At 42.3% G+C, this 12,839-nt stretch overlaps 1 protein-coding gene across 1 annotated transcript in view; it reads left to right on the plus strand.

Annotated features, from left to right (window-relative positions):
* Positions 1 to 12,839, plus strand: part of fras1 (Fraser extracellular matrix complex subunit 1) — a 184,638-nt gene that overhangs the window by 87,125 nt on the left and 84,674 nt on the right. The window contains 6 exon segments of the mRNA XM_079270426.1: positions 892 to 1,035; positions 3,462 to 3,608; positions 10,240 to 10,383; positions 11,627 to 11,767; positions 11,858 to 11,998; positions 12,074 to 12,241. Of these exon segments, the coding sequence (XP_079126552.1) occupies positions 892 to 1,035; positions 3,462 to 3,608; positions 10,240 to 10,383; positions 11,627 to 11,767; positions 11,858 to 11,998; positions 12,074 to 12,241 (885 nt within the window).

The following is a 12,839-nucleotide window of genomic DNA, read 5'->3' on the forward strand; positions in this document are numbered from 1 at the left end:
TACTTCTATACTCTTATTTTTAAGTGAAAGTACTTCTGCCAACAATGCTTGTATGTTACCTCATGCTGATCGTATTCAACACAGCAGGTGTTGTTTTTTAAACCTCAGACTGTGATTGATTTCTCCGCCCTTTGTTTCTAAATGTACTTTATTTCTAAACGTATTCACACTTGCGGCGATCAGAGCGTCGTAGTGAGGATTGGAACAGACGGACGCAGATGAAAAAGTGTTGCAGAAATAGCAACAAGCATGGATGACATGAGTTTGTTGTGAGTGGACCTACAGGAATAACTGTGACCTACAAGTGCACCAATGTTTACTGGTCAACAACAACCAGCCGGCCACCAGAAGCATGAATGTGCATTTAGATAACGAGACACACGCGGTTTACACGCCGGCTCAACGACTGTGTCGTGACTTTAAAGTGCAGTTGGTCCTCACATTAAAGAGACAAGCCTGCGCTTGTCTCTGCGTGTTGTTGGTAGAATGTCGGAGCAACCGGGAACCAGTGTGGCAGTGAAAGCACTTAAATGGCTCGTCACAAAGCGCACCAGTGGGTTTGTTGGCTGTGGACAAAACCTCCCGCAGGGAGAAATCTTCCCACCACGGCTAACACAGTCTGACTGCGGAACCAAATGTACTGGATTGGTTTGTGAACAAAATAATGTACTGTGTGTGTGTGTGTGTCTGACAGACGGAATTTGCATCAAACTAAACGTCAGAATGTGTGTCACTGAATGTGACTTCAAGTCTTCAAGTGCCACCAGATGTGTAGAATACAATTAGCATGAAATTGAATGTGCGCGTGTCGTGCATAATCTGTCCGTATCTTTTGCTGTCGATGCAAACGTACTGTAATGAGCTCTTCCTTTTGAAATGTGTGTTTTTCAGTCCAGTGCCACGCAGACTGCCTGTCGTGCTCGGGGTCTCCCGACCAATGCGAGAGCTGCAGGGACCCGGAGGCCGTCCTCCATCTGGGCCGCTGTCTGTCCGTCTGTCCAGCCGGCTACTACGCCGACGGACGGGTGTGTGCAGGTAGGACCGTCTTTTGAATATATCAATGTCCAAACTGTCCCTTATCTTGCAACTATCTCACTTCACACAATGATCTTGTAAGCAGAAGTAGCTCCCAATGAATTCAGATTTCTGTTGTCTTTTATATTCTACCCTCACCTGAATACCACGGTACTTGTACTAGTACCTGTACTTTCTGATGGCTGTTAAGAAAGAAAAGTTCGCATTTTTATAGAAAAGAAGGTTTCAACGATTTGATAAATCCATGTTGTGATTTTAAGCTGCATCCATACCATCAGAGAAGTATTCATTGAAAACCATGAAGAGGAAATATAGATTTAAATGGTAGCTTTTCAACATGGACCCTATTTTCTAATGTTTTTGTGTCTAAGTGACTAATGGGGACAACATCCTTTGAAATTGGTCCAGTATTGAAGGAGAAGGCCGTACGTCCACTAAGTGCTTTCTTTGTTCTTCTAAGTATCTGAAAAGAGAAATGAAACCTTTTTATTTACGTTTCCTTTGATCCAGTCCTTGTAATTGCGTGTCTCGCTCGGAGAAGTCTCGTTGTGTCTCATCCACAATGTTGAAATCATCTAAACCTTCAGCCATGGCTTTAAAAATCTTTTTATACAACACTACAATGCAACACCGACGCTCCTCTCGCTCACTCACGTTTCCACCGTTTGTCTTCAGGCAACAAGTCACATGACTCAACAACAAACAGAAAGGGAAAGAAAAAGGTTGTATTTCTCTGAAGGGGTCTTTCCATGATGTCGTCAGACACTTGCAGTAACAATCTGAGCCTGTCAGCGGCAACAACAAGCACTTTAGTGGACGTAGAGAGACGTTGCCGTCATTCGTCACTGACACAAGAAACTAGGATCCAGGTTGAAACATGCTAAAGTCTCCCTTTAAGCTGAACTTCAGCCGCTGAAAACAAAGGAAACCTTTGGCTCCGCTTTGAAGAGGAGATATGCAGCAGCATTAAATAAGCAGCATTAAAGTGTCGGACTGCTGCGGTGTCTGTGTGTGAGTGCCTGTATCGGTACTGAGTTCAAAGCTTCCCGCATCCTTTATTCATGTGTGTGTGTGTGTGTGTGTTTGAGCCTGTCGAGGTCACAGGTTGACCGAGCGTTGACCCGCAAACAGACGCAATCGCCTCGAGACTAAACCTAACTAAGTAGTGTTGTTGCCTAAACATAACTAAGTAGTGTTGTTGCCTAAACCTAACTAAGTAGTTTTGTTGCCTAAACATAACTAAGTAATGTTGTTGCCTAAACCTAACTAAGTAGTGTTGTTGACTAAACCTAACTAAGTAGTGTTGTTGACTAAACCTAACTAAGTAGTGTTGTTGACTAAACCTAACTAAGTAGTGTTGTTGACTAAACCTAACTAAGTAGTGTTGTTGCCTAAACATAACTAAGTAGTGTTGTTGACTAAACCTAACTAAGTAGTGTTGTTGCCTAAACATAACTAAGTAGTGTTGTTGACTAAACCTAACTAAGTAGTTTTGTTGCCTAAACATAACTAAGTAGTGTTGTTGCCTAAACATAACTAAGTAGTGTTGTTGCCTAAACAACTAAGTAGTGTTGTTGCCTAAACCTAACTAAGACTATTTTGTTGCCTAAACATAACTAAGTAGTGTTGTTGACTAAACCTAACTAAGTAGTGTTGTTGACTAAACCTAACTAAGTAGTGTTGTTGCCTAAACATAACTAAGTAGTGTTGTTGCCTAAACAACTAAGTAGTGTTGTTGCCTAAACCTAACTAAGACTATTTTGTTGCCTAAACCTAACTAAGACTATTTTGTTGCCTAAACCTAACTAAGTAGTTTTGTTGCCTAAACCTAACTAAGTAGTGTTGTTGCCTAAACATAACTAAGACTATTTTGTTGCCTAAACCTAACTAAGTAGTTTTGTTGCCTAAGTAGAATGTATTCATGTAACGAGCAGAAATTGTCACGTGTCGCTAGCCTTTCGGAGGAAAACGCACAAAAAACAAGGCGTAACTTTTCTGTAAGACATCATATGAACCGTTGTATGAGAATACGTGAGTTTCATAGTTACAGAGAAGATGAATCTTCATTGCTCCAGAAAAGACATTTTCTTTTGAGAAAAGTTTTTGATTCGCATTTTATTAAACCACTTTTTGAGGATATTTTCTTTAAATGTGTTCACCATCTGGGCTGAAATATACCTCAGGTTTCCTCCAGCGTCTCAGAACATCCCGTCCGGATCAACTAGAGACTTCAAATGTTACCGGATTCACCTTTAAACCGCTCCTCCAGGTTCTGTGCTTCCTCTACGAGCGGGACTGAGCTGTGACAGACAGTCCTGGAACCATGAAAGCAGCTCAGATAGGAAGAGGGAAATGAATTACATTTTTTTTTTTTTTTGAAGTGACAGCCAGCGGTACTCTCTCTCCCTCTCCTCCTCCCTCCACAGCCTGCCAGTCATCCTGTGCCTCCTGCTCCAGCGGGTGGGACTGCCGGTCCTGCGGCTCCCGGCTGCCCCTGCTGAGCGCCGATAGCGGCGAGTGCCTGGCCTCCTGTCCTCCTGGTTCCTACCGGCACGACGACGCGCACTGTCGCAGTGAGTACCGAACGCTGTCGGGTGGCCCGACGTGCCCTCTGGCTGCTGTGTTTGTTTGGCAATTTACAGAACTTACAAATCCTCACACACATCCACACGCACCTCCATACAAAGACATCAGAACCAGGAACACCAACAATAACCAATGCAAAACATCGAGGAGGGGGAGATTCAAATACAGCCAAAATCAAATAAATAGATCAATGAACACATTTATTAATTCAGATTTTAATTTGTTGCATCTTAATCTGGAGACTAATACATCTTAATATCATCTATTCAGGCACTTGCACATACAAACGTGTTTGATAATATCATTAATAGTCACAGATTGCAGATACTATTCATCACTTTTCATATATTTATAAAATGTTTTAGATATTATATAAGTACGACTTCTTCCACCGATATACATGGATTCATGTCATATTTCTTTCTAAAAAATGGAAGAAAAATGTCAATAATTCCAAATAATCTACATTATTTTAATATATAAATCCATATCTGATCATGCTGTATATGCGTCTTATATTACAAATCGAGAGCAAACTGATGTGCATGAAGCCAGATGGATAAGTTTGCTCTACTTCTGTCAAATAGTCCCATACTTTGCCCCCCAAAAAAAAGGTGCAAAGAAAGTAAACAAATCACACATCAAGCAGCGGGGCAGCGAGTGCAGATACAGTTCAGCGAGCCAGCGTCACTTCAGATAAACTCTGTGTGACTTGTTTTTCTGGTGGATTTCAGGATAACTTTCAGAGGATGTTCAGACTGAATATTTCACCAGGCGATGAAGCAGAGCGCTCTCTCTCTCTCTCTCTCTCTCTCTCTCTGTCTCTCTCTCTGTCTCTCTCTCTCTCTGTCGCTCTCTGTCTCTCTCTCTCTCTCTCTATCTCTCTCTGTCTCTCTCTCTCTCTCTCTGTCGCTCTCTGTCTCTCTCTCTCTCTCTCTCTCTCTCTGTCGCTCTCTGTCTCTCTCTCTCTCTCGCTCTCTCGCTCTCTCTCTCTCGCTCTCTCTCTCTCTCTCTCTCTCTCTGTCTCTCTCTCTCTCTCTCTGTCTCTCTCTCTCTCTCTCTCTCTGTCTCTCTCTCTCTCTCTCTGTCTCTGTCTCTAGTCTCTGTCTCTGAATAGAACATGAAACAGACTTGTAAATCCCAGAGTCTTAAGTTTCCTGTTGTTATTTCACTCGACTGAAGCCGAGTGTGTTTTGATGTCATTACTGCAGCATTAAGCCGCCTCCTGTCAGTCACTCACACACACACACACACACACACACACACACACACAGGACAAAACCAGGAAAACGACTCTGCAAGGAAATCATTTCAAAACAAAGGCTTTATTGTTAAATCCTCCTCGTATCTGTTTCGGGAGCCTTGACGTTTGTTAAAGTGCCGCAGGAGCAAAATGTCGGCCCACCACCTCAGAGACCTGGTTCTGACCCGGGACAATATGAACATCTCATGTCACCATTCGTTTAAACTCTTAACACGACATTAAATCATAAAGGAATGACTTCAAAAACAACATTTAGTTTTATTGCATCACGGTGAACTTCCCTTTTGGTGAAGGTGTGAGAATTCACCTCAATCAACTTTTTGTGATGGTTTATTATTGCGATCCGCGATAGAATCCAATTTCGTTCCATCTCCAGTAGCAACACCTCCCACGCTGCTCTGCAGACGACGACCGGCTGCAGTGGGAAGCTGTTGAGGCATCACGCCGGTCGGTCAGTCGCCTGCATGAAGCGAGCTCCCAGTCAACCGTGGCCTCGTGGTAGAACTCTGTACTCTCAGATGAAGAGAGCGACATCATATCTGAGAAAGGGGAAATGGATTAAAGCAATAAATGACATATATAAACATTATGAAATCTAAACCAGTCATAGACGGAAGAAAGTACTGAATCAACATGTGGTTTACAGTGTCAAAAGTGCAAAGACATATTGTGCTTTAGTTTGGGCTAAAGTAACGACAGAAGTCATGTTACTTTAATTAAACCTTCTAAACACACATTTCTTGTTGTGTAAGGTTCTAAACTCCAAACCACAGAAGAAGCCCATGAAGGCAGAGACATCGTTGAAATGCTACCGCTGACGAAGACGCATTGTTCTTCTATGACCTACCAAGAGTCTCTGGAGTCTTCACGCTGCATTAAAAACAAGAAGGGAGGCTCCATCCCAATGCACGCCGTGCTAATGCAGGATGGATGCACCACAAAGACCGTCTACATGCACCGGCACTCACCCGATCCACCTCAGAGGTCTCCCAGCGCTCCAAAGCCCGGGCCAGTAAATAAAACCCAGAGGCTCACTGAGCCAAACCCACGTGGGCATGCTAATGCACTCTGAGCAGGTCCGCCTGCAGCGAGTGGGGGAGAGCTGACTCCCAGGGCTGGGTGATGGGTAGAAATAGAAAGAGAGATAAAGAGAGATTGGAATCCCACAGCCTCCCGGTGCACAAGCTCCTCGGCCGGCCTCAGAGAGGACGCAGCAGCAGCCAGCTCTCTGCTACCTATACACACACACTGCATGCATGTATGCTGCCATACACATACCCTCTCATGCATTAAAACATCCTCCCTGCGTCGATACATTTCACTCTCACATGTTGCAGCCGTGGTGCATTCATCCCTTCACCTCCCCAGGCGTAAGACTGCAGAAATACTTTCTGAGCAGCAGTGCAAAGTGTGAGTCTCACTCTGTGGGACCGGTAATCAGGAGGTGGTGAGGGTGGAGCGAACTCTTCTTCCAGTGTTTGTTTCTGGGGGGGACAGACTGCAGGAATGTGGTGGAGGAGACATTAGGGAGCTGGGTGTTTGCAAGGTGCAGGAGACGTCTACGGAGGATTACAGTGTTGTTGGCAGAGGACCAGGACCACCCAGAGCCGAGTGCGTCCCCGGAGGCCTCTGTGTGCTCTTTGTTGAAAGCCTCTGGCTCATGACTGGAGGCTTTACTGCGTCTGCTTGTGCGTGTATTCAAAGTCAGCTTGTTAATAATTATGGGAGGCCGTTGCCCTGGAGATATTATTCCCTTTTTGTTTCTGTCGTCCACTTGTGTGTTTTTGTCTTGTTGCATGAGCTGTGCAGCTCCTGACTGGATGTTTCAGTCAAACTTCAGTGTAGAAAACATCCCAATCGTTAAAGTCTCTTCACTTTGAAAACGAAGGCTGTTTGAAGTATTGTTCAGGTGCTGAGTCTCATACACTGTAGCTGTGATTTCTGTCTCTCGAAGGACTTGAAACGCTGTTATCGGCTCCCTCTGAAAGTCTTCATGACCTCATCCTGAACCCCAACATGCAGGAAAGAAGACGTGTTAAAGGGAGCGGTTCAACAGAATCACAGTGACGGCAGAAGAACCTCCACAGATGCACATATTAAACTTCCACTCCTCACAGACACACATCAAAGCGGATGTGCAGAGATTGATATATTCATATACTGCGTGAACGTTTTCTGATCTGCCACCTCTTTAGTTAAGCTCCGCTGGAGTTTAGGTACAACAACATGCAAAGTAAAGACAGACAAAGTTCATGTTGGTGGAATAGATTTATGTTGTTGTGAAAAGAAAGCGATGGATTTGATGTGGACGAGGTCTCCAGTGTGCCAAACAGATGTCTGGTTCTTTGCTACTTAAGGCCCCGAAACAGATTCACACGGCTCCAGATGAAGTGAGAGAAACCCGATGACATTCATTTGTTGTCAATCGTAAACAATGATTGGTTGTTTGGTTTAAAGCTTCAGCAACCAAGAACAATGTGACAGCGTCAAGATTTAGAACCAATCTTGTAAATCTTGTATGTCACATATATACATATATACATATATATACATATATATATATATATATATATATATATATATATACATATATATACATATATATATATATATATATATATATACATATATATATATATATATATACATATATATACATATATATACATATATATATATATATATATATATATACATATACATATATATATACATATATATATATATATATATATATATATGTATATATGTACATATATATATATATATATATATGTACATATATATATATATATATATGTACATATATATGTATATGTATATATATATATATATATATATATATATATATATATATATACATATATATGTACATATATATATATATATATATATATATATGTACATATATATATATATATATATGTACATATATATATATATATATATATATATATATATATATATATATATATATATATATATATATATACATATATATATACATATATATACATATATATACATATATATACATATATATATATATATATATATATATATATATACATATACATATATATATACATATATATATATATATATATATATATATGTATATATGTACATATATATATATATATATATGTACATATATATATATATATATATATGTATATATATATGTATATGTATATATATATATATATATATATATATATATACATATATGTATATATATATATATACTTTCTCTTTGTGGTGTAATATTAGCCGTATTGTTGTCACGGCCATGTTGGAGATTTAGGCTTTTTGCTGTCAGTGACCAGGTATCAGAAGAAAAACAAAAAAACATTCACATCCAAACCTGATTCCATTCCTATAAACGGGGATCTGACCGAAGAAGCTGCTGTCTTCATGCTCCGTTTAATTGCCGGATCTCTCATCTCATCTCGTGTTATCACTCGGGGGTTCGGGGGGTAATCGCGTGCCCCCCGGTCCCAGAAGCACAGACAGAGGGGGGAGATTATCCGCTGCACCGTGTGGCTGTTCATTCATCTCCACCTCCCTGGTTTATGCAGAGTAGGCTTTAGTGGAGGCTTCTGGCGACCGGCCTGCTGGGATTACATTCGCTGATAACTTTGTGCTTCGAGCTGCACAGAAAAATAAATTGCTTTCCTGCGAAGGGGGAAAGGTAAAGGACGTGTAATCCCCTTGTTGGACGCAACCATTTTAGGAGGGGGAGTGTGTGTATGTGCATATATATATATGTGTGTGTGTGTGTGTGTGTGTGTGTGTGTGTGTGTGTGTGTGTGTGTGTATGTGTGTGTGTGTGTGTGTGTGTGTGTGGAGTGATCCACTCATATAAATGTACAGAAAGCTTGAAGATGCACGCTGTGTCTTTTTTTGCTTCATCTGCAATAAGAAAAGTTTAGAAATGTCCATCATGTCTCACGCTGTACTGAGAGGAAGACAAAGAGACAAAGAGACAGAGAGACAAAGAGACAGAGAGACAAAGAGACAGAGAGAGGACGTCTCACTCCAGAACTAAGAAAGTACCGATAGCAGAACCGGTAACTCGGGACCTTATCGATACTCCAGGTTTTTTACTCATTTGGAACCTGTTCCCGTTTAGGACCGGGTTTCGAGGGGTATCCCTAATCATGGAGGAGGAGGAGGAGGAGGAGGAGGAGGAGAAGGAGAAGAAGAAGAAGAAGGAGAGGCATTCAAATTGAACAGATGAAAAAGCCTTTTCGTTGTTCCTTAATGTGCGTTTCATCGGTGGAACAGGACGGCAGCGGCAGCAGCAGCTCGTGAATGTGTGAAGTAAACAGCGTCGTCGTGCCAGAGAGCCGGCTGCATCAGAGCCAGCGTCGTCACTGTTTCTGTCTCTGTGGCATCTGCTGTCAGACTGACGGCCGCCAGCAAGTCAGCTGTTGTTACACCAGTTTGTGTTGAAATGGGTTTTTGTGGAGCTTCTATTTGTTCACACTAACAGAGAGAGAAACATGCTGTTTTAGTACTAAATGTAGTATAAATGAGTGTGTGAACAAACCCCTCTGTGTGAACCTTCAGCACACAGAGAGGAATGAACGAGTGAAGTTTGGTGAATGTAAGAGCTGCTGAAGTGGAGATTCATCATCAGAGTCTGAGAACAAACTCATTGAGAGGAAACGTCCTTTAAAGAGACGTTTAGTTCCATTACAGACATTTAGAGACTCTACAGGTGAATATTCACCACTTCATCACTCACATGAAGAGACTCTACAGGTGAATAGAGTCACAACATGAACTCATAGATATCACCATGAAACTTCACCACTTCATCACTCACATTAAGGGGAGTATTTATTGGATTACAAGTTATCTTCAAATATGCAAATGAGGCATTGTCTAACGGTAACTGTTGGTGATTTTAGGAGAAATCTACAGACGCAAACAGTATAAATAAAAACCTGAATGTGTGTTTTGGATGTTTTCTCTCCACTCGTCTGAAAGAAGACATGTTATGGAAGCAAAATAGCCCAAAATAGCCCATTGCATATAAAACAATATTTCTGCCTGGGGGGTCTCGCCTTCAGACTATTTCACACAATAAACACCACAACAACCGTTTCCTCTCAGGTACCGTGTGTCTCATCATCATCTGTCTCCATGCATTACATGAATTCTCTTACACACTTGCACATCCCCCCCGATCACCATCTCTGAACCCAACACTGCTCTAAACTCTCATGTTCTACATATTCGTCTTATGTTTTTAGGTTTCTTTGTATTTCCTCTTCATATGTTTATTGAACAAAAAGAGACCAATTCAAAAGACAGACCTAACGTTTCCCTGTTCTTCCCACCAGGCTGTGACGGGTCCTGCTCAGAGTGCCGCGGGCCGACCCGGCAGGAGTGCGTGTCGTGTTCGGACCCGGCTGCCTTGCTCAAAGGCGGGGAATGTGTTCCCGACTGTGGCGCCGGCTTCTACAGTCCAGAAGGCGTCTGCTACGGTAAAGTTGACCCGTTTAAATAACACAGAAGGTGTGTCATTGATGTGTAGCAGGTTATCTTTTTATCAGTATTTTAGGAATAAGAGGAATACTCCCACTGGCCCTTTAACCCAACACACACTCATGTGAATCTAAACAATCTTTATTTTAAAGATAAATATCGTCTTTAACCTGAATTATCTACTTCAGTTACTAGTTTTCTGTGTTTCCCAGAATCCCCTCAAAACAGACCCATAAACATATCACATTCAGCCTCACAGAGAGCACATCCCGCACTGCATTCTGGTCTATTTCCTGCACTAATTGGACAGTCGGGTTAATCTGTAATACAAAGTAAAGGCTGTTCAACGGAGCGTCTTCAAATTGCAGAAGGCTCTCAGGTAAATCTGCTATTACACATCATTTCTGCTGCACAGACAGTATTTCAATGTGCCGCCTTTAGTCGGCATGTTTGCCTTTAATTATCCTTAGAAATAGGAAAAGTGGAGTTTCATTCTAAATCCTGTCTGAAAATAAACATGTCGGGTCTGATTTCTGAGAAATAGGTCAAACAGAATAAAGCTCATTCATCGTCAATAGGGCTGCAGAAGGTGTGACGTTAACGGTGATCCGTCTGCAGCGCGTTCCCTCTGCAGCCTCACGTCATGACCAGTGGAAGTTGATATGCAAGTTGATAGGCAAAGATCTGTCTGAGCATGTGTGCGTGACAACAGGTCATGTCAATGTGGAAGTCTACACACACACACACACACACACACACACACACACACACACACACGCTCCCTAAATACGTTCACTTTGTTTTCTGGACACATTCTGACTGTTTTTAAACTCAACTTTTTATCACTTTTGAATCTATAACTTTAGCAAACAACACACTTTAACAATTAAAACAAAAAGTTGGACTGACTTCCTCGGTGGTTCTCAATAAAAACCCTTTTTCAGTTAAAAAAAAACTGGGGAAAAACCCTCCTGTCACACTGAACATTGAACTGTTTCTGCATTTCAACAAAAAATAAATTGGTTCCGGACCAAAAAGTTGGTTTCCAGCTGGAACCCCAAAAAAGCAGCTTTTTAACGACATCACACGTGGTGTTTTAAGAAGGCTTGAGATGATTGTTGTTGTTTATTTTAGATGTGGGCACAAACAGGCCTGATTGCAGGTATCGATTGAGTGGAGAAGCTTAGGTCCTACTTACGCTGTTATCTGGGCCATTAACATCCACACGCTTCGGTTTCACAGCCTGTGATTCGTCCTGTGCCTCCTGTTTCCCTGACAACCCCATGTGCATGAGCTGTCTGCCGGGGACCGCCTTGCATCATGGGAAGTGTATTTCCCAGTGTCCAGCTCAGAATTACCTGGACAGCCACAGCAGATGCAGAGGTAGGACCGCTCCCCAACACAGAAAGACCTTTAAATGTGTAACCACGAAGAAGAGAACATATTAACCGCCTTCAAACCGCCTCTCCTCAGCCTGCCACAGCTCCTGCGCCTCCTGTTGGGGCTCCTCGGTATCCCAGTGCACCTCGTGTCCAGGTGGGCTCCTGCTCCACCAGGGCCAGTGTGTGGAGGCCTGTGGGGAGGGGCTGTACTCCCAGGACGACACCTGCCACAGTAAGAGCTGAAACCAAAGCTTACTTTAAGATGGTACAAGTAAAGACATGAACCTTTCACGTCCCCTGCTTTCAGATTGTCACCCCTCCTGTCGCTCCTGCGTGGGACCGCTGGCCTCGGACTGCGTCCAATGTCCCAAAGCAGCGGAGGCCCTGCTGCTGCAGTCCGCTCACCTGCAGCACGGCGTCTGCACGTCCGGCTGTCCTGCAGGCAGCTTCCCGGACTACGTGCATACGTGCAGAGGTGAGTGCCGGAGGTTTCATTTCCTCCTTCATGGAGGATCAGCAGCTGTGAGGGCGAGCCGGCGTCTCTGCCTCCTGCTGAGAGCTGGGAACTAGTTAACGAGCTAATCAGCAAGTCAATCATGAGTCACTGTGGGTTTAACAGCCGATCGGGTGACACTGATGTTTGTTCAGGCTCATGAAAGCAGGCGAACAACAAGCAAGCAGCTTATCTCGATGCACACGGGCTGAAATAACCAGTGATTCATCAATCAGTCGATGAGTGAACAGCATGTTTATGAATTGATTTTCCTTTTTAACATTTGATTGTTTGAGCTTCTCTCTTGTGTCGATTTTTTTTAAGTTCTGGAAACTTGCAAAGAGCATTTGTCTGAAGTTTTGGACATTTTATAGATCAAACAATTAGTTCCTTAATAAAAAACAAAATCAATGGAGTAATCAGTGATGAACATAAACATTAGTTGCAGCCAAATGTCAAGTGAATTTCCAGTTTAATACTTTTTACATTTATTTTTAATTTTGCTCAGTAAAGAGAATCGATCAGAAGTTAAGAGAAAACTTAAAAAGGGGAAAGTATCTTTTATTGCTGAAGTGAGTAA

This window comes from Melanostigma gelatinosum, assembly GCF_949748355.1.
Source record: "Melanostigma gelatinosum genome assembly, chromosome: 6".
Classification (NCBI taxonomy): domain Eukaryota; kingdom Metazoa; phylum Chordata; class Actinopteri; order Perciformes; family Zoarcidae; genus Melanostigma; species Melanostigma gelatinosum.